The 22,051-nt window shown below is 37.6% G+C and overlaps 1 protein-coding gene across 2 annotated transcripts in view; it reads left to right on the forward strand.

Annotated features, from left to right (window-relative positions):
• ankrd12 (ankyrin repeat domain 12) overlaps positions 1-22,051 on the forward strand; it is a 50,210-nt gene that overhangs the window by 19,719 nt on the left and 8,440 nt on the right. The window contains exons 2-8 of one of the 2 annotated variants that reach the window (XM_007258425.4): positions 15,872-15,985; positions 16,164-16,314; positions 17,056-17,127; positions 18,211-18,357; positions 20,449-20,652; positions 20,750-20,892; positions 21,713-21,860. In XM_007258425.4, coding sequence (XP_007258487.3) covers positions 15,926-15,985; positions 16,164-16,314; positions 17,056-17,127; positions 18,211-18,357; positions 20,449-20,652; positions 20,750-20,892; positions 21,713-21,860 — 925 coding nt within the window. In that variant the 5' untranslated portion in view covers positions 15,872-15,925. The remainder of the gene's footprint in view (positions 1-15,871; positions 15,986-16,163; positions 16,315-17,055; positions 17,128-18,210; positions 18,358-20,448; positions 20,653-20,749; positions 20,893-21,712; positions 21,861-22,051) is intronic. The other variant, XM_007258426.4, reaches the window with a different exon arrangement.

The raw sequence follows: 22,051 nt of genomic DNA on the forward strand, positions 1-22,051 counted from the left end.
TGTGAAAATGAAAGTCTTTATAAAAGCTTAAAGTATGCGTGTGTGTTTGTGAGAGAGCAGTTAAACAGTGAAGTATGTAAACCAGCACTCTGTGCATGCATACACACACACACACACACACACACACACACACGTGTATGTTTGTGTGTGGAGAGGGTGGAGTCTGCTGATTGCACAATGTACTTAGCAGGCTGTTGTCTGGGAATTTTTTTTTCTGTTTTTTTTTTTAACAAAGATCCCTGGTTGTAACGGTTGCTGTACGCTGCCATGTGCTACACGCTGAGAGACAGATCCACTCGTGAACTGTTCATGACCTGCATTACTTGTTGTTTTCAGTAGCTGACCGCTGTAAATGTGAATTTCACAGTAAGCTATAAGAATGTGTGATTTGATTTTTATTAGACCTAGGGTTTGTCAGAGTGGCTAAAAATATGTATTTTTTTATTATTATTATACTTGGCATAATGGCAGTATTAATTTTGAGAAAATACTACTGCAAGAAAATAAACGATAAAGTAAGAAACAGTTGCTAACTGTGGACAAATTTTGGGCAAAGTGCTTTGTGTTGAGAACGAATCTTGTAAAATAAAAACTTCTAAAATGAAAAGGTTCTGCACTAAATGCTATTTTTATTGTACAGTAAGTCTATAAATCATAGAAGAAAAGGTTGCAAATACTATATTTATTTTGTTTGTTTATTTATTTATTCATATATAATTAGCCTTAAAATAGGGGTAGGCGATATGGCCCTAAAATAATATGATGTTTTAGGGTATTCTTGGTGAGATGATAAAACATTGATTAAAAAGAATAATAATTTCAAGAACTCAGTACTGCAACAAAATATTAATATACATTTTTATTTGGCGATATTATTGCATTATAATATGGCACACTTAATTAAGGTTTTCTCCAGAGTATATCAGTCAAAGTCAGTGATCCAACATGTAATGATACTAAGAATTCACTTCATACCATGTATCCAGAATTAAGGAAAAATAAATGATACTGCACAGATATAGTAGATATTTAATATGGAATAAAAAAAAAAAACATTAAACAGCAAAAAAATGTTCACTGATGATCCACATGACCCTAAAATAATATCATGATATTTCTGGATATTTTTGCAATAATGGCATTCAAATATTTACATGATATTGAATATGGTACGATAGGAACACTGTTTACCCTGAGAAAGGTAAACTGGTATCTACCAGTCGCTGGTCAGTTTGTGGTTCTGTAATAACAGAAACCCTTTGAATCACATTATTTAGGGGCCTATGTTTACAGTGCTTTCAGTGAATTGTGGCCAGTTTTTATATAGCAATGTGGCTTTTGTTATTTTGCCCAAAATATCTGTCTCTGTACCTTTGGCTCTGTTTAACCTAGCCAAGAATATTTGTTACCCTGTGTGCGTACCACTGGCAATATAACATTGCTCTGCATTGCCACCTGAGATTTGTCACACACTACACAGCCATTCTAGACCGCATTGCTATACACACCAATGTGCAGCAGTGTCAACATTGCGAGTGTCAAAATCCAGCCTATTAAAGGGCACAAACCCCTCAATGCCCTATTTAATTACTTATCTTATTCAAGCATTTTGTAAGAATTGGTATTTATTGCTATAAGGCTCATATTACTACTGCCTACAGTAGATGAGTGCAATTTGCACTTTAAGCAAGACAATCTCAAATACACATCATTGAAAGTGAAAGAATCATGTCGAGGAGTAATATTTCAGGATTGTACACAAATGTGAATTATGCTCCGTAATTTCATTCTTATAAGTGTTTCTCTATGCTGTAAATCATTGGATTTAATGGTATTAGTGAAACTGCAGTAGTTTAGGAGTGTTATTGTTAACTGTAGTCTTGTTTGTTCCCTCCTCCCCCTCATCTCTCCCCCTTTTGCAGGCACATATATTTTATAAGCATGTAACAATATGTGATTATTAATGCATTTGTCTGGATATGTCAATATGATGAAAACCATTACATACTATGAAAAAATTCCTTTAGCTTTTGTGATACTATATTTGTACCATATCACCCAGCCGAAGGCAGAGGACAGTAAACGGTCCCGTTAATCTTCGTCAGCACAGTCCATCTTCTAATCAGGCCGAGGAGAACTAGTAAGAGGCTGATTATGATTGTGCCTCTACAGTAAGACCCACACTCATCTACCGGCCTTTGCCCTAATCCTCTACCATCCCCCTCCCCCCTCGTCTCTCTCTTTCTCTCGTGCACCCACCCATTCATTCATTTTCTTTCTTTCTTTCACTCGCTCTCTGTTATTCTCTCGCTCCCTCTTTCTGTCTTACTCTTTCCCTATCACTTCATCACCCCCCCTTTTCTCTTCTGTGTAATCTGCAGTAAATGGTGCATTGTTCTATCCTAGCGTGGGTATCTGTGGTCATTAACCTACATTCTGAGCTGCAGACCGTAGGCTTCTTAAAGCACTCTCAGCTGCGCTCCGACCAGGAAGTTCAACTCCCTCGTTTGTCCAATAACCCTTTCCATGCCAGAGTTGGCTTGTGCACTGAACAAAATGCTTCTGAGTGGCTGTTGGTTTTACATAAAGAAAAGAAAAAATGCAGGTGTGACACAGGTCAATTATATTTTGCACCAGATATTAAAGGCATAGTGTATTTTCAGTCTGATATATTTCTTCTATATCTTTTCACTATTCTCCATCTAATTAATTTGCATTTAAACTTTCGCACACAAGGTATGGTCTGGAATTGGTATGCCCAAAACTAATTTAATTAACTACTGTAGGTTTGTGGCTTGATAGTGCTTTTCTGGGGCTTTTTATTTGGGATGTGCAATCTTGTTAATCTCTTAACTTAAGTAAATCTCACACTTTTTGATTGGCTCCTGGCACCCATTAATATACATAGCCTAGTCCTTATAGGCCATCCTCATATCTGTTTAAATGGAAAAAGACCAATATACTTGAACAGAATACTTAAAAAGGTCAAAATACTGTTTCAGAAAGATTATACATGAGTGTTGAAATCTGATTTAAAAAAAACACATAAGTAGTTTAAAGCATTTGACTGAATAATGCACAGAAAAAACATGATTTTTTTTTTCTTTAGGTTGTTATGGCTGCTTCTCTTGCGCTGATCTTTCTCTATCACTTCTTCTTCTTCATTTAAATCCAACAGACTTTTTTTTTTCATTGTAGTGCATTGAAAGGCTGGTCTTTCAGATGAAACACAACTAAGTTTAAAATAAACTGATGGGTCTCTGCAAAAATAGTTTTGCATGCCTTGCTTCCAATCCCCCTTTTTTTAATATGTGTGCAGCACGTGTTGTGGAGACTGCAGGGATTCTGCTGTTGATCAGAATGACTGACCACGTGTGCTGCAGAGTGTCTGTTGTTGCTTTGTTTTTATCCTTTTCTAGAGTGCTATGATTTATTCAGGCACTTTGGGGGCAGGGAACGGATTTACATTGTCTGTGTGTGCGCTTGCTCGTTCAGGGGTGTTGGGCTGAGCCGGAGCCAATGACTGCAAGACCTTGTTGTTGTCATGGCAGTCAGCCGTCAGACTGGCTTCTCATTGATTGTGGAGGAATCCAAGCGTTTGTAAAAGAGACATTTACTGAGGGGTAAATGCACAAGACAGTTGCTGTACATTTTTAGAAGCTCAAATATAATTCTTTTTTCCCCTAATAAATAGAATAGGAATAAAGGGTATGGCCAAATAAAAAATGTCAAGCAATATTTCTTAATAAAGATTGATACAATTTTAGTGCTGTACAGTAAAATTTATTTGTGTTATTATTGTGATTGTGAAGTTTTCACTATTAACACATCATAAGAGCAGCAATAACATGGTAAATTACAGCAAAGCGTGTCTTTATTTGGAGATAATTAATTTATCACTGTTATAATGTGTCTTAGACCAACTCTAGAGATGGCCTGAGTGGTTGTAAGATTTGTATTTGTTCTTAACGTGTCATGGGTGCATTTACACTAGTATATTTATGTGGTTTGGCCAAATATAATCCTGAGCATTAAGTAACCAGGTGTAAACAGGGTGTAAACTGTTCTTTAGCTGTAAGTAAATATATGATCCACCCTCAATATTTTTGAATCCCACAAGGTAATAACAAATTACATGTTACAAATTTTATACAGACACTTATTAACATTTAGCTGTAGATGAACATCAGTCAGCTATGTATCATATTGACAAACTTTGAGAGAAAGAGAAAGGCGAACTGTCTGAGCTAATTGGAACGCGACATACTCAAAACATAACAATATAAAAAATATTGTCTCATCGTTAGGGGTGGGTATCATCACTGATTTCCCAGTTCGATTCGATTCCGATTCACAAGGTCTCGATTCGATTTTCAAATCGATTTTCGATTCGATTCGATTCTCGATTCAACATCGATTAATTTAGGGAAATTTCAGTTACCATAAAAATTGTAGTTTGAATATGAAATGTAATTATACAAGGAACACTCAAATTTCATTATTAAAATATTAGTTTATATTATGAACACTCACTTATGAACTGTATATCCTTACATATAAATGTTACCAGAGCTTCAGATATTTTTTTAGCACGAGGAGAACTTGAAGGTAGTTTCATCGCAAATGCTTTCTCTAGTGGAGTTTGTGTGGGTTCTGCCGTTTTCTGAGTATCAGGATGGTGTCGCGTTAGATGATTTCTCAGATTTGTGGTATTTCCACAATATTTCAGCTCCTTGTTGCACAGTTTACACACAGCTTTGCTTTTATCCAGCTCTTCCCTACCGCCATAGCTTCTGAATCCAAAATGCAACCACACGTCTGCCTTCAGGTTCTTGGGCGCCTGCACTCCTGCTTCAGCCATGCTTAACTGATCACCCCAGCCAGAGCGCGCTGCTCGGAAAAAAAGGATGGTCTCGCGAGATCTACGCGAGACGTTAAAGCTACGCATACACGGGGAAAAGGGGCTAGTTATAAAGATCGATCTCGGGTTTATATAAATCGATATCGGATCATTCAAATGAGGATCGATTTAAATCGAATAATCGATTTTTTTAACACACCCCTACTCATCGTGTATGTTTGTGGTGATGTTTTTTTCCCCTCTTTTCAAACAGTGCTACTCGAGGGTAGTGGTGATTAAAAATGTGTGAATTGCAGCATTAATAACTGTGATAGTAGTATTTGTATTATGACTGATTGAAGTTTTGTCATGTAAAAAAATAAATCTCTTCATTAGCTACAAACAGTGTTCATGCTGCTCTCTCCGTGTTTGCTGATTTTAGTTTGGTCTATTCCTGTCTTTCTCTCGCGCTCTCTCTCTCGCTCTGGCCTCCACTGCAGTCACTGGATCAGGTTACTGTGTTCCTTTTCTGGATTTCTTCCCATTTCTGTTTTATACCCCTACCTCTTGTTTTGGAGTGTATCCCTTGATATACAAGGAGAAGGGGTGAAATCCTCCACCTATAGGAATTGAGACAACCCTTCATGCGCCTGATACAGATATGTATATATACTGTATCCATAATGCTAAATTTCGGCAACCTATCTGCTGGTTAACTAGTTAACTTTAGGGCATTGTATGTCTTCAGAAAGGGGGCAGGTGATGCAGCAATTGATTAATTGTGTCCATTCCTTAATTCATCTGTGATGAGGAGATGAAATTAGCTTTTATTAGGTAATTTTTATTTATCTTTTTTGTTTTTCCGTTCCATCCTAAATGCTGCAGCCTCTACCCTCTGTTGCATCATTTAAGGTGGAATAGGAAAGTTAGCTAGCTTTTTTTTATATGTTTGTTATAAAGAAAATAGCCATAAAACATCAAACCTAAACATTAAACTAGTATCATATTTAGTGGTTGTCGTAATTGTTAACAAGAAAAATACTAGGTAACCCTAACACTTCCCCCTAACCCCATAGTCCAAAACAAAGGGGTAAGGCTAAGTGGTATTGCCAAGGGGTGAAATGGGATTTGGCATTTAGAACAAGGTGACCACTGAACTGGTTCCTAATCAACAGGTTGTTACCCGTTTAATATACAGCCTGGTTACCACTGTTTTCATGCTGTGCCAACAGATTAAGTGAATTTTATCGCACAAAGTTGTTTGTTTTTAATACTTGGAGGCTGCTTGCCATACTTTTTGTAATATTAAAGTTTCATTAAGCTATTTAATTCACCTGGGCTGTTAGCATTGTTTTTCCATGTTCAGGTAGATTGACACTGCAGTAGAAATTCTATCCCATCATAACATTAATATATCTTGGATTTTTGTTGCCACATTTTTGTTGTTTTAACAGTTTTAACTGTTAGGTGTTTACTATCACATAAATGTTAACTCTAACTTAATCACTAGTTTCTGTCGGGTTGTGCGTAAAGCAGCAGCCTGCCTGCACGCTTGTAGTAGAGCTGTCTGGTTCCTGCTTCCTTCTGTGCTCAGTCACTGTTATATAACATTACAGTTATGGCTGGTTCCTGGAGTTTTCATCAACAGTGTAGTGACTCTCACCACCAGCAACTTTGTTGACTCTGTCCAGCAGTCGACCCACGCCCACTGTATGCCTTTATCTCTTGCTCAGTGATCCACAGTGACTGCAGTGCGTGGTCTTCTGTTTTCATCAAGTGTTTTTCACATGCGTGTGTGTGTGTGTGTATGTGTATGTGTATGTGCCTAAATAATTTACTCTGCAACACGGAAAAGGCATGCTGCCTGATCTGATGACATCACACACTCTTCCTTCCTCCCTCCCTGCTCAAATACAGTCATATTCACAGTTGTGCAGTATAGGCTACTAAAGCATGTCATTAAACTGCAATAAATTCACAACAACATAATAAATAATACAAATTATTTTCATTATATATTTTATTATTCACATGAAAATGAAATATATATATATATCACATGAAAGAGTTATGTTTTAACACATTTAGAATATTTCAGTATACGTTATTCATTATACAATAATAAATAATTTGTCAATGACTGACATTTATTACAATTAGGTGTTTAAAACACCAGCAGCACTGCTGTGTCTGATCCCTGTGTACCAGCATGTTAAACACAAACGCAGCGCAGTGCTGAAAATGGCCCACCACCCACGTAATACCTGATCTTTGGTGGTCCTGTTAGGTTCTGACCATTGAAGCATTGATGATACACAGAGGCAGACAAAGTATGCAGAGTAACAGGTCCTTTCTGTTGCATTTCTGTAGCGTACATTAGCTAAGTGTAACCACAAGTTTTAATGTATGTATATCAGTGATCTCTTTGTCACACTTTATGAAACTCTTTCTGTCCCAAAGCTTTTAGAGGCAATAAACGCTTTGGACATCTGGTTCATATCAGCACTGCTGTGACCAATTTTTGAGGTTTCTCTAAAATGTCTGTTCACATGAAACTACTGACTGTGTTTCTAGATTGGTAAACATACCATTCAGTGCCCAGTCCATTCAGTCTATATATATATCTGTCCTGGGAAGATTTTTGGAGCACTGCTGTATATATTTGATTGCATTAAAATTATTACTGATTTGGTGTGTTAAGATTAGCACCCCACCTCATCCCAAAGGTATTGGATGGAGCACCCTTAGTGCTGGGTGCTATGACCAAAAATGCATATCACTGTATTTTCAAGATTCTGGCAGTTTCACTGTATATCACATACTTTTATTTTATTTAATCTCATTTTTTTTTTTATTATTATTATTATTTTTTGCATTAGTGGGCTTTTATTTAGGTTTGTGACTTACTGTACTGTTAGTTCCCTTCTCTCTACAGTTAGCAAATAATAGCTATAGTATTAATACATTTAATTAGGGCCATAGTTTTATCTGCTAAATAAATGAGTCTGCACTCAGGACCGATTCTGGGCTCGTCTGGGACACGAGGAACATTTGCAGTCCATATTATTGTCTATTCTCCAGTCACTGCAGTATGGTAGCTTGTTATACTAACTGCCTAGGATTATCTAGCAAGCTGTGTGCTTCTTCTGTGGTGGTGTTCTACACAGTGCTCTGCATCGCCTCTAATGGTATGGTGTTATGTGAAAAATACATACCGGTTAAATTTTCTATCCGGTATACTGAACAAACAGCACTAAGCACCCACCATAATTCCAGAGAACACAGTTCCACTGCTCTACAGGTCAGTGGCAGGTCAGTACAGGGTGGCTTTATATCCCTCTAGCCCACGCCTGGTAGGATGCACAGTGCCAATAGGTTCATGTTTTCTGCTCCAAAGAGTCAGACTATCTTGCCAATGCTTTTCTACAGGGACTAGAAAAGCTGTGGGTGTGCTCATCTCAGTGAGCAGAGGGTGCGAATTTGTGAGGAAGCTAAACGCATTCATTAAGGGGGCATCCCAAAACATTTCTGTGTATAGTGTAAGACTCTGCCTGCCAATAATCTTTTTGACATCTGACTTAGAGGTAACATCTGACAAACAGCCTGTTATTTTTAAGAAATAAAGGAAAGGTTTTACGTGGACCTTCGGGATGTCCCAAATTGATACTTTGGGAATGCAGTAAAAAAAAGTTGTCCCTTAAGGTTTTTTAATATATATATTTTTAATTATTATTATTATTATTATTGGAACAACTCTATTTATACTAAGTATATTGTAAGTATACTAAGTATACTGATTTCCCTATATATGCACCTTTTCTTAAAAAAACGTTACCAAGATTTTATTGAATCAAATATCAGACAGAAATACCTCATCACGATTCTTCAAGCAATGCATTTTCTTTAAAATAATATGCATTAATAGCTTAGTATACGTAAGTAGCTTAATATTACAACTCATGATATTTGTTCCTGTGTACTCCACCTGTGCACACACTAGGTACTTTTAATTTTGCTTTCCAGACTTTTTTTTTCCAGCATATCAGAAATACCCTCAGCTTTTCTGCATGGTCGTCCAATTTTTTTATGTGACCCCAGTTTAGCGAGTGTGTTCCTGTAAAGTATACAATGAGCTGCTCTTGTAGAGTAATTTGAGGAAATGTCAGTCCCAGATACTACTGTAATTGTAGTCACGTCCTACATAGTCATCAGCATGAGCCAGATTTGTCTCGTTCTCTTTGGTTAACTGTAGATTTATTTTCTGTCTTAGAGAGATGTGGACCAGTCTCTGTGTTTATATTGTTCTGTTTGTTTCATGTTGCAACAATTTTACTGAATTCTACAGAAAGTGTATTGGATTAACATAGTATACAGTATCTTTTAAAATGTAACTGAATTGGGGCACTGCCACTATGATTTAAGGATGGCTGGTTTGAATCCAGGATCATGTTGCTTGCCATCAATAGCCAGACTCACAGTTTAAGTGTATTTTATACAGTCTAACTCCAATAAGCTCAATTTGTTTAGGCATTTTTATTTTTGTCAATACCCGTGACTTTGATGATCTTATTACTTTTATGCAAAAAAAACATAACATACCTATACAATGCCTTGCCACTATATATAAATAAATAAACATAAACACAATAATAAATATAATACATTAGTATTTGTTAAGTAGCTCAAAGTAACTGCTTAAAAGCTTTTCACATATTGGGAATAAATGGAAAAACCTGAATACAAAGGTAATGCATATATTGACATGAAACGTAGCATCGCTTGAGAAAGGTTTAGCATATATCTGTTTTCACTCTGTAAAATTCTGTTTTCAGAAACGGAAAATTGTATTTCAAGAAAAGGGTCATTTTTTGAAGCAGGGCTTGAGGTCACACTGCTGCTCACACTAGTGGTTGTGTTGCTGGAAATTGGAATGGAGCGAAAAGATGTGGATTTAGATGGCTGTTACTGTTGGCTCTAAGCGGTGGGAAAGTATATGGAGCAGCCAGTGGTTCTGCAGCTCCTGTCCCAGCAGAGACAGCCGACCGGGGTCACAGCGCTGCGTCTAGAGCTGCCTATTTGTGTTTCCATTCCAGTGCCAGGTCTGTGTATGTGTATGTGTGCTGCTTTCTGTTTCTGTTTTAAGTCTTCTTGATTCTTATTTCAGTCATTTACTCTCCAGAGTGCTGAGCCTCTTAAGCTTTTCTGCATGTTGTGTTACAGATCCAGTTTCTATTTCTTACGTGAGCAGAAATGACTTTATGTATTTGTTTCTGTTTCAGTGTTTTTGTCTTGATTACATCTAATCTCATCTAGCCTTGTTTGTTTATATAGTGGAGGTAGATCCGTCATCAAGTTATGAGCAGTCCTGCCTGTAACATTTGGGTTTGTGGTTACAGGCAACAGTGACCGTCCAAAACGTTAGAAACTTTTACGTTAAAAGGCTCTTATAAATCAGTCATCACTGATAGTTTTTTGTATTTTCTATGTGCCATTAATTTTGGAGATCTACCATACACATCACCATCGCCATCACTATAAACCATAAATGTGCTTGTAGATTCTTGTAGTGCCCTTAAATTGGGACCCTTCGGAAAATTACTTTTCCCAGTTTAAGAAATAGTTTGGTGTGTTTATTCACTGTGGATCTCTACCTCACTCTGCCTTACTCTACATCCAGCCTCGTTGTATCATGTAAGCAGAGTCTCAATCTAATTTGGAATTAAATATTTGTGTTTCTTACTTCTTCTTTGTGTTTTGATGGTTCTCTTTGTGAGTTACTGTCACTACACATAGAGTAAGCGTATTTGTGAAAGCATTTTTTGGTATTTTGTACAATTACAAAAGGGAAGGGTGGAAAATAATGTCCAGATACACATGGACAGGGCCACTGTCTCCTCACTGACTCTGTTTAGTTTCTCTCTGTTTCAGTGGTTTATTTAGAGCTGCTTGGTGAGAAATGATTATGTTTAGATGTGGCTAACTTTAGCATTTCCTAAGTTTAGGGTCTTCAGAGCTGGTCTTCACAGCCAGAACATGTACATCGTTGGTTGTATTCACAATTGTTGAGTGAATTATTCCACAAAAATTGAAGTCTGGAAAATTTGAATTCAAATTTGCTTTTTGCGTTAAATCCTATAGAATTAAACAGAATTTTTGCTCATGATAATGGACAGAAGCTCAGTGTGACACCTGCTTAACTTTGAATGTGTCTCAGCTAACAACCAGAACACGTAGCCAGTGGTTTGATTCATTTTTGGACCCTTTAAATGGCTTGTGTGATATATTTACTCTTTCATGATATAAAACTTTTACTGCTACAAGGGATGCACTGACTGATCTGGCAACTGAAAGTGAAAAGTAAATCATTTATACTGAGCAACGACTGACTAATTTATTTCTATTGCAATGTTGTCTCTAATTAGTGCTGGACGATATGGCCAAAATTTATATCACGATATTTTCCTTAATTTCGGTCGATACGATATAATTTCGGTATCGATATAAATACTTTGAAGGCCTCAGAAAAACTGCAATGGAAATATGTACACTACTGTTTGAAATTTTAATTTATGTTTTTAAAGCCTCCTCTCACAAACTTTAGAAATAAAAATTGTTCAAATTAAATTAATGCTCACTTTTATTGGCATGTAGCAAAATAAAAACATGACATCTCTGTCAAACACAAACCTATAACCTATATACATATCACCAATATAAATAACTTTACATTACAAAAGAGGCAGAGCTTCTTATTCTTTTGTAAACATATTTAACAGATCAAAACAAAAGTGCTTCAACCAGGATAAAGAATGCAAGAAACCTTCATATATATAAAGGGAACATGATCTCCCCGTCAAATAAACAAACCTACCAACTATAAATAACTTGGATACAACATAAATTACAAAAGTGTCTCAGATATTGTGTGTAGTGAAACTGCTTGAAGTGGTGGAACAGACCGGACCGGAGCGCAGCCGAGAATTATCGCGGGAGATTCTAGGTGCGGAGCGCGGCCCAGATCCACTCGGTTAAGGTCGGTTTCGCTTCATCGCGGGAGATTCTAGGTGCGGAGCGGAGCGCAGCCGAGATCCGCTCGGTTAAGGCCGGTTTCGTTTTTTATTGCGAGACATTCTAGGTGCGGAGCGCGGCCGAGATCCGCTCGGTTAAGGTTGGTTTTGCTTTATCGCGGGAGATTCTAGGTGCGGAGCATGGCTGAGATCCGCTCGGTTTCGGTTGGTTTCGTTTCATCGCGGGACATTGTAGGTGCGGAGCGGAGCGCGGCTGAGATCCGCTCGGTTAAGGTCGGTTTCGGTTGGTTTCGTTTCATTGCGGAAGATTTTAGGTGCGGAGCGGAGCGCGGCCGAGATCCCCTTGGTTAGGGTTGGTTTTGCTTCATCGCGGGACATTTTAGATGCAATGCAGAGCGGTGCTCAGCCGACCCATGATTACGTCATTGCGCACTGACGTAGCCTGGATACGCAGGCTGATTGTGTAAATAATACTTATCGATATAGCGCAACAATGATATCACCGTTATTGAAACATTTCTTATCGCGATAAATACCGATATCGAAATCTTGTCCAGGCCTATCTCTAATGTTAGGATTTTTTTCAGCAGTGTTGGCAGGCAGAAAGTAAATGGCAGGTTTAAGTCCATTTTTATGCTCTATTATGTAAAAGAACGAAAACGAAGCTCTCAGCATCACTTATCAAGTTTAGTGTGAGGTAGGTTTTAACCTCATACTAATACCTCATACTAAGTGATGCTGAGAGCTTTGTTTTCATTCTTTTACATAATAGAGCATAAAAATGGACTTAACAAATTGTCTGTTTTTCACCAAAGAAACAAGCTCTACAGGGCCAGGATGGTAACATTAGCTGTGCTAACTAGCTAGCTAACTTACCCATAGCTTTTGTTTGTTTACTGAAATTAGGTAATCACTGTGCAAATTAGGGGTGGGCGATAAGACGCTAAAATAATATCACAATATTTCATGGTATTTTTGTGATGAGGATAGTCTTGGCGATATGACACAACACTAAATTTCTAAATTTCAAAAGACAGATATTATGTGTCTTATGTAGCTATATAACTGCAAATGAGAACAGTGTAAAAAATATTTATTGCCAAAAACAGCAAAAAAAAAGGTAGTACCCAGATGTGATAATTAGGGGTGGGTGATATGGCACAATATTTTAGGGTATAATATAATTCACGATACTCTCAAATGTTGGAATATTATTGTGTACTATGCAATATGGCACAACCCTAGTGCAAATTTTACTCGCATGTGGCATAGTAGCTACATTTTATGACGAACAATTCACTAATGCACATTTTAGGCTATTTCATTTATTTAATGATGTAAAAAAAATAGCAGGAATGATATATAAAAAACTGGGCTGAATAAGTATGGTTGATTGTTAAACCCCTGCTGTCTTTAAGTAGCTTTCTGGGGAATTCTCAGACCGTTGTCTTTAGCATTTTAGCCTCCGAGTGTGTTTTGTGTTTGTATAGACCCAGATATATAATGTGAAGGCTGGTTCTCTTCAAACAGGAAATCCTGTGACCTGTGAGTTGTAAAAGTTTGTCCCACGCGGAGGTATTGGCTACTGGGTGACTTAGTGATGTTGTTTCCCCCACCTCCTCCCAGTCTCCAGTGTGAGAGAGTGACTCAGCGTTCAACCTTCTTTGCGTAGTTGGGTATTAAATTTCGTGGAAATATTTCTCACATTCATTTTATCTTCAAAGGCTGCGTGCTTTAACTAAACATCTGTAGGGATGTTGTGTGCTCGATATTTAGGTGTGCGTGTGGCCACATCTCAGCTGATTTACGTCAGCCTACCCATCCTCTCTGTTCCACATTACATAGACGCTGTTTTCTGACTCACTTTACTTTAACTCTGTCTTTAATTACAGGCAGTTGTCTCATTTTTGTGAGTTTTTTTTTTTTTTTTTTTTTTTTTTTTTTTGAGATAAGATGTTGGTTGTTGAGATAAGAAGATACTGATTAAATACGATGTGTTATAGTATCAGACCTTTATTTAAATGACTGAGTAAATGAAAAAACAACAACTCCTTTTAGATATACAGGTAGGCCACTGACAGTAACCAATTGTGATAAATTATAGATTTTTTTAGATTTAAGATTTTACGGTCCTGATATGATATTAATACAATAGCATACAAGTGCACTTACATGTTACTTTTTAAATATCAATAAATGTTTTATATATTATGTTATTGTTAAAGTTTAAACGTTCACTTTAATGGCCTCTTCACAGAGTAAGCAACAGTAAGAACGACAAAATCATTAGGGGTTTGTCCATACATTTTTAATAATGTTATTGTAAATTACACTGTTATTATACTATTACACTATACTACAATTTAACTTAAAAACTTTATGATTTAGTCATGTTTTGTCAGCAGAAGCCACTGTTATTCGTTCACAAACTTAGAGGCAAAATGATGATAAACTTCACATAATTGCTTAAAAAAATGGGCATTGGACAGATGTATAGATTGACCAACATTTGGTTAACAGATATTTGATGTTAAATTTATTTATTCCAATTGAGCAGGACGAATTTTGGCTATTATAATTTTATTTGAATGCCTTTGCAACCCTTCAGAAATGTTTCATAATTATTTCTATTTCTCTTCAGTGAATATAGCAGTGAAAATAAATATATTGGCAGTTGTGTTTGTCGTATCTCCAGAGTTCCCATATTAAGGCATATGTTAACCTTATTCTTGGAAAGTTAGCATTATGTCTCTGGTTACACTGCTTAACAAAAAGTATAATTTAATAAAGTTCATAATTTGAACATATGGTTTTGAGATTATCGTGGTATGATTGCAGTCACAGAAACGATCATGCAGTATTTAGGTAAGGCAGCCTTAACAACAATTGCCCCCACCTTGACAACGATGGCAGTGGATGGCAATTTAAACTGGGATTTCGTCTTTTTTTTAAGCTGGATTTCTTGGGCACAGTTATTGTTAGATAGAATAAGTCTTGTTGTTTGCTATGATATCTGTATCGTGTATGTAGGCTATTCTGACCCTGTGCTATGGAGGCTAGAGTAGCAGGTTTGCCACAATGCTAACAGCCGCTAAGAGCATTCGGCATCTCTTGAAATGCTAAAAGCCTGCCTAAGCAGGCTTGGAGTGTGTTCGCAATGAAGCAAACTATTTTTCTCAGGTTGATTACTCGCTGATAGTTGTTGACAGTGTTCGTGAACCCTGTGTTCATTTAGGGAGTTAGGTTCTTTCTGCCTTTTCACCACTGTGTGTTGAGAGTGTGGTGCCAGTTGTTGAGACTGGGGCAGCCTAAGTGAAAGGAGGTGTACATCTTTGTTCGCTTGCTTTTTACCCCTTACAAATACTGGTAATTAGAAAAAATCAATGCTATGATAGCCATGCATTTTGATACTATAGTATCTGGATAGTGCTGCAGCTCTACTCCGCAACACACTAGAATAAACTAATTCACATTTCTGTATGTGTACTTCCTTTTCAAATAAGGCAGTAATATCAGTGTTGATAGCATAGCAAAACAAAGCAGTGTTATCTCTGTTTTAGCCTTACAATATTTTAACATAAGTTGCTCTCCCTCTCCCCAAATCACTCAGCACAGTGCTGGTCAGCACAAGTGTCTCGTAACTGATATAATAAAACTGTCCGTTAGTGTTCTCCTTTAAGTGTGTTCAGCTGTCCAGTGATGCTGCTCTAGCAACGGTTTGAATAGATGTGACTGCCATCACTCCTCTAAGTTTGAGGTCTATTAAACATCACTTTGGCCAATACGTCCACCAAAACTTTCAGATAATATTATAAGCAAATTTAAGAGATGCTACACCTAATTGAGTTTTCTTAGGATGCGTGCACAACAAGGAGAGTTTTGACACTTACATCCTCTATACTTGAAGTTAGTAATCTGCTAAATGAATGAATGTGTGTCATGTGGGCCTGTTCTGTGTTGAATATGAATTAAACTTTTTTTCTTTTCTTTTTTTTTTTATCAGGCCCATGATGAACCCGTTGAGCCGTAGCTGCCACAGCTAGTCAGAAGCTGCACCATGGCCAAGCCGGGGACCGACCGAGATGGAGCCATGGTGGAAAAGACAGCTGGGAAGAAGGTGATGCATCTGCATTATTTTATTTGAATTATAACTATTGTATGAAATATTTTAATCTTGGCTTTATCTTTTAACTGTCTTTAGAAAAAAATCAGAGCTTTAACAGCATTAGGTGTATAATATGGTTAAATAGTAAGAGTAAGTAATAGTAAGGTTTTTTTTTTCTCCTTTCCTGCAGAGTAAGGATAAAATCTCCCCGTTCACCAAAACTCCGAAGCTGGATCGGAGTGAGCTTGTGGGTAAGGAGGGGAAGCCCAAGTCTTCCATGAAACGCAAGCTATCCTTCACTGTCAGCCCGCCCCGGAATGAGGAACGGGACTCAGACACAGGTCAGTTCAGTATTCCAGTTAACAGACAATTCCAGCAGAATCTGTGTGCCTCAACAGCACTCCTTGTGGACAGCTTTGGAACTTATTTGATGAAAAGGCTGTACCAGTGTTATTTATTTCTTTTTTTTCCCCACAGTTATATAACAGTTTAGCTTACGTCTCCACGTTCATGTGAAGGGCAGGGAAATATGATTCTTATGTGAAAAGCAAAGGAGAAGAGCCACTTTATTATTATATTTTAAAATTATACTTTATTTACTTTATAGCAGACTGTAAGGCTGTTGTACCATTGTTCTGAAGTATGTGCAAGGTAGTAGATGAGGGTAATGGAGCTAATGACTGTGAAAAAAAAATATTTTTTTATGGGAACTTTTTGTATTTTGTATATTTTAAAAGCCATGTTTTTTATTATTATTATTATTATTATTATTGTTAACCCTTAAAAAAGAAAAAATAGATCTTGCCTAGGATCTCTCGTACTGTATGGAGTGAAGAGGGAGCCAAAATAATCCTTGGGATAAAAAGGATTAGGTCCATACAGACTTGCCACATTTTATTTCAGGGATGGCGCCCTCTGCGTCCTATGCTGTGCCTAAGCCCAGTGTATTTTCTGCTTATTATTTGAGCAAGGGGGGGAGTGAGTGAGTATAACGCAATGCTCTCCTCTCCCGTTCCCTTTCCCCTTTTTCCACCTATCCTCCTCTTCCTCCTCCTCCTTGCCTCTCTGCTTCTGCACTGTAGATGACTCTGACCCCGGCCAGTCGAGCGATATGTGGGGAGAGAGATTACTTCCTCCCTGCAGGATATACGCAGGTAACTGCCTCTGCTGAACCCGCCGCTCTGTAGCCCTGCTGTGTCGCAGAAAGGGCAACAAAACCATCGGCGGGGAACCTCATGCCAGTTTACAGTCTGCTTACACAGCAAGCATGGGCACAGTATATGTGTGTCAGCCTCAGATGAACTCCAACACGCTCTCTGACTTAGACGTAGCTGCATATATCTCACGTTATTCTGTTTTTATTTGTGTATTACAATGCTGGTTGAGAGAAATTTCTATGAATATACTAACCCCTGTCGCATGACTTTTCTTTCCACTAGCTGTTAGCTTCACTGGGGGGATGATACTTTTCCTTTACTGAATATGGGGTACACTACTTTCCCTTTAGATAAGCTACAGAAGCCAGATTTTTAAGAATCTGCTGATACAGAGTACCGATCCCAACTCTCACATAACTACTTAATAGTAGGGCTGCAATCATTAATCAACTCAAAATTACATTGATGACTAATTGATGTTAAGTAGTTAATGCTCTACTGTGCTGCTGTACTGGGTGCTGTAGACTGTCTGCCCAGACCACTAAAGAATAAGTGAAAAAATTATTGACAGGTTAATCGACTACTAAAATGTTCATAAGTTGCAGCACTACTTGATTGGTGTTTTGGTATCGGTGCTCTCTATTGCCGATACCGGTGCTGTGTAAGCGCCGGTATCGATGCCAATACTGATGCAGTACTGGTATTGGTGCAACACTTGTATTTTTCCCATAATATTGTTTTTTACTCAAAAGATAATGTAGCTCACAGTAGCTCACGGTTGCCAGACATGTGCACATATGCTGCATCCAGTTTATACGCATGCCTTTTAAATAGTACACACAACCCCCCTAGGGGGACAGGAATAGCTAACAGACAATGCATGCATCTTGACTGGCTCATAGCATATTTTTTTTGTTTGTTTTGTTCATTTTTTGCTGCTAGTTGTCTTGCTTTCTGGATATTATAATGAAGATACATTGATAAATTTTGCATTCTAGTCATTCTATACTATTGTGCCGCAATAAAAAAGGACAACAATACTCATATCAAATCTTTGGTGATCTTCTTATCCCTATGCAGATAAAGATGGTCCAGATAAAAAGAAGGTAAAGAAGGAGTCGGGGGGTAAGAAGTCCACCCCTGTGAACATTTTGTTCGGCTACCCGCTGTCTGAGCGCAAGCAGATGGCACTTCTGATGCAGATGACTGCAAGAGACAACAGCCCAGGTGAGAGCATACTGCTGTCTGATATTACATTTAGTGTTTTGTATTGTGTTATATTTCCTGATTTTGATCGATCCAATGTTATTCTGATATTGATATAAACAGTATAAAAGCATGTGCCTGTGCAGTGATTATAATCATGCACTGTTGTTGCCAAAAAGATTTCTATTGCAGAGTTGTAGTCAAGACCAAGATCTGAGACACATTGTGTCCAAGTCAAGACCAAACATTTTAGTAGTTGAGTCTAAGTTATTTTTTTGCCATATAAAGAGAAGATAAAAAGAAGATTTTATAACGAAATTATAATTTGTATATTTGTTAAGATGCATTATTTACTACCTGGTCAAAAATCATTGACATCTGGATTTAAGTAAATGATGTGGGGTTGATGCTGCAGTTGGTCTGCAGGTTTAGGTTCAGCAACAATATGTGCTGAAAGAATGAGGTCAGCTGACGACCTGAATATACTGAATATAGACCAGGTTATTCCATCAATGGATTTGTTCTTCCCTGATGACACGGTCATATTCCAAGATGATATTGTCAGGATTCATGGGGCTGGAATTTGTGAAAGAGTGATTCAGGGAGCATGAGATCATCATTTACACACATGGATTGTTCACCACAGAGTCCAGACCTTAACCTCATTGAGAATCTTTGGTATGTGCTGTAGAAAACTTTGTGCAGCGGTCAGACTCTACCATCATCAATGCTGCTGCAAGATCTTGGTGAAAAATTAATGCAACACTGGATTAAAATAAATCTTGTGACATTGCAGAAGCTTAACGAAACAATACCACAGTGAATGTGTGCCTCAGTCAAAAAGCTAAAGGAAGCTCAACTAAATATTGTCTTGTGTGATCTTTTTGGTGTTGACTTTTTTTTTTTTGGCCTGGCAGTGTACTATACATAGTAATATACATATATATTGCTGCACCAAATTTGTGAAAGTTGGGTTTGATGTCACTTTGAAATAAAGTTGGAAAAAGTAAACAATGACAATATTTTGTCATATTTTTCGAAGAATAACTGAAAAAAATACTTAAATGTGGTATATCATGATATATATATATAGTTATCGTGATATAAAAAAAATCATATCATGATACATGATTTTTTTGCAGTGGCAGTGACTGACATGGAAGGTGGCAGGAGTGGATCAGACCCAGCAGTGCTGCTGCAGTTTTTAAACACTATGTCGATTCAGTATACACTCTATTAGACACTACCTACCTAGCTGCTTCACCATACTGATGTAAATTCAAAGACTGAAACTCTTCTGTTTCTGTACAGTTTGTGTTGGTCAGTCATCCTCTAGTCCTTCATCAGTGGGAGAAGGACAGTGTTTGTGGACTACTCTTAAAACAGTGGTGACATGAGGTGTTTAAAAACTCCAGCAGCACTGCTGTGTCTCATCCTCTCATACCAGCACAACATTCTCATTTTTGTTTTCCAGCTGGATTTTATCCCTTATAGTGTATATAAAAGTTATATGATATAGTATGTTATAGTATACTCTGTCTGTGAGGTTCTCTAGTCCTCAGTTATGATGCATGTAGGTGCTGGATCAGTGTGGTGTCAGGTGGGTTCTGGGTGATGTGATTTCTGAGCTCATTTTTGATAGTTCACCATCAAAATCACCATTATTGAAACATTTTCTATCAAAATTTATATTAACGTTATAACAGTAATTAAGTCTCCAGCCTTGTTAATATGTGCCCTGTTTTAATGTGACTTCTGCTTTTATTGACAGTTTATGCTGCATATTGATTTTTTTCTTTTTTCTTTTTATGTTTGAATCTTTAGGTATTTTCCACTCTACGTTTTTTTTTTTTTTTTTTATAACTTCCCGTACTTCCCTTTTGCAAATCCCCAAACATCTTAAAGATGCCACCTGACCACTGCTACCCTTTTTCTTTGCCCTTCCAAGTTCCCTTAGTCTAGTCTTAAAATAGAAATGTAACGTGTGTTCTGCAGTGGCTGCAGTGACACTCTAACTTCACTTTACCAGCAAAATTTTAAGAAAATGTCTATTGCTATTAAATTAATTAAAAACATTAAACATAACTTTAAAGCCCTTTGTTGTTCTCTTAGATTCCACACCAAGCCACCCATCCCAGACTCCACCAGTGCAGAAAAAGATCCCCAGCAGCTCCACATCCAGACAGAAAGACAAGGTGAACAAGAGAAACGAGCGAGGAGAAACTCCTCTACACATGGCTGCCATCAGAGGCGACGTCAAGCAGGTCAAGGAGCTCATTGAGCTCGGGGCAGACGTAAATGTAAAAGATTTTGCAGGTAAGTCTGTTTATGTGAAATGTGTTTGTAACAATTGTGCAAAAACTACACTGCAGTTTGCCATGGTTCTTATAAATGGTTGGCTTTGTTTTTGTAGGTTGGACGCCTCTACATGAAGCCTGCAACCTTGGTTATTATGACGTAGCAAAAGTCCTGATTGGCGCTGGAGCAGAAGTGAACACACAGGGATTGGACGATGACACGCCTCTTCATGATGCCTCCAGCAGTGGACACAAAGATGTGAGTTTTTTTGCTATACAGTTTTTGGTCCTCAAGACCCCACGCTTATCTAGTCTACTCAACTTATCCAGGCAAATAATAACTTCCTCATGTGCAGAATGGCTGAAATGACAAGCATGCAGTGCCCAGGTCTAGGCTTTTGGGTTACCAGAGCAAGGGTTAGGAAACTCGGTGCAATATAAAGGGGAAAAGCATGCAGGAAAATGTAAGGTTCTGAGAAAATCTGTCACCCGAGACCCATTTTTCTTCACCCTCCTTTAGATGGTTCATGAACGCTGTGGACTCCAGACCAGGTTTAAATGGCTCTGCACTCCTGGGTCACAAAGTGAAACACTTCTATTAGACAGAATTACAAGATTTACAAATTATTAAAATCAGTTTTTGCATACACAGTGACCTCTTGCTATTTTTAGTAGACATGCACAGAATATTTGACAACTGAAAATATTCTGTGGAAAATTAAAAACAGACTTTGTGTTCATTCAAGTAGTGACCCTTATTTTAAGTTATCTCAAGTACTATGTCATTTTTTCCTTTAACAAACAATATGATATTTTTTTAAACTGCAGCAAGAAGCACTGCAGAGCTACATGTATGATTATAATAGCAATTCTGAGGTACATTTATGACTGGAATAGCACTGCTGAGATAAATAAACGTAAAGAAAATGTCAAAATGAATGAAAACCTGCCTGTGTTCAGCCTCTGATAAAATATTTAATTCTGTTTGTTTTGTTTTCGGCCCAAAAAAATTTAGTGCATCTGTAATTTTTAGCTTACTAAGTCCTTACCAGCTTTCCAATTGTCTCTATTCTTTTCAGATTGTGAAGTTACTGTTGCGGCATGGAGGAAATGCTTTTCAGGCGAACAAGAGAGGCGAGCGGCCGGTGGATGTTGCAGATTCTCAGGAGGTGGAGCAGTTACTGAAGGGGGAGGTTGCACTATCTGACCCAGAGGACAGCTCTTCAGGTAAAAAGAGATCTCTTATGCTGAACGCTCGCTACACAAATTTAATGCCAATTTTTTTTATTTTTGATTCAGTTAAGATTGAGATTAGTGATAAAATACCCAGCTTTGCTTTTACAGTAGTTTGTGTTGTAAATAAGGTTGTTAGCATGAGGGGCTAAGCCTTACCTGCAGATGCTCATGTAGTGGTGCAT

The sequence above is a fragment of the Astyanax mexicanus genome, chromosome 4, assembly GCF_023375975.1.
Source record: "Astyanax mexicanus isolate ESR-SI-001 chromosome 4, AstMex3_surface, whole genome shotgun sequence".
Taxonomy (NCBI): Eukaryota; Metazoa; Chordata; class Actinopteri; order Characiformes; family Acestrorhamphidae; genus Astyanax; species Astyanax mexicanus.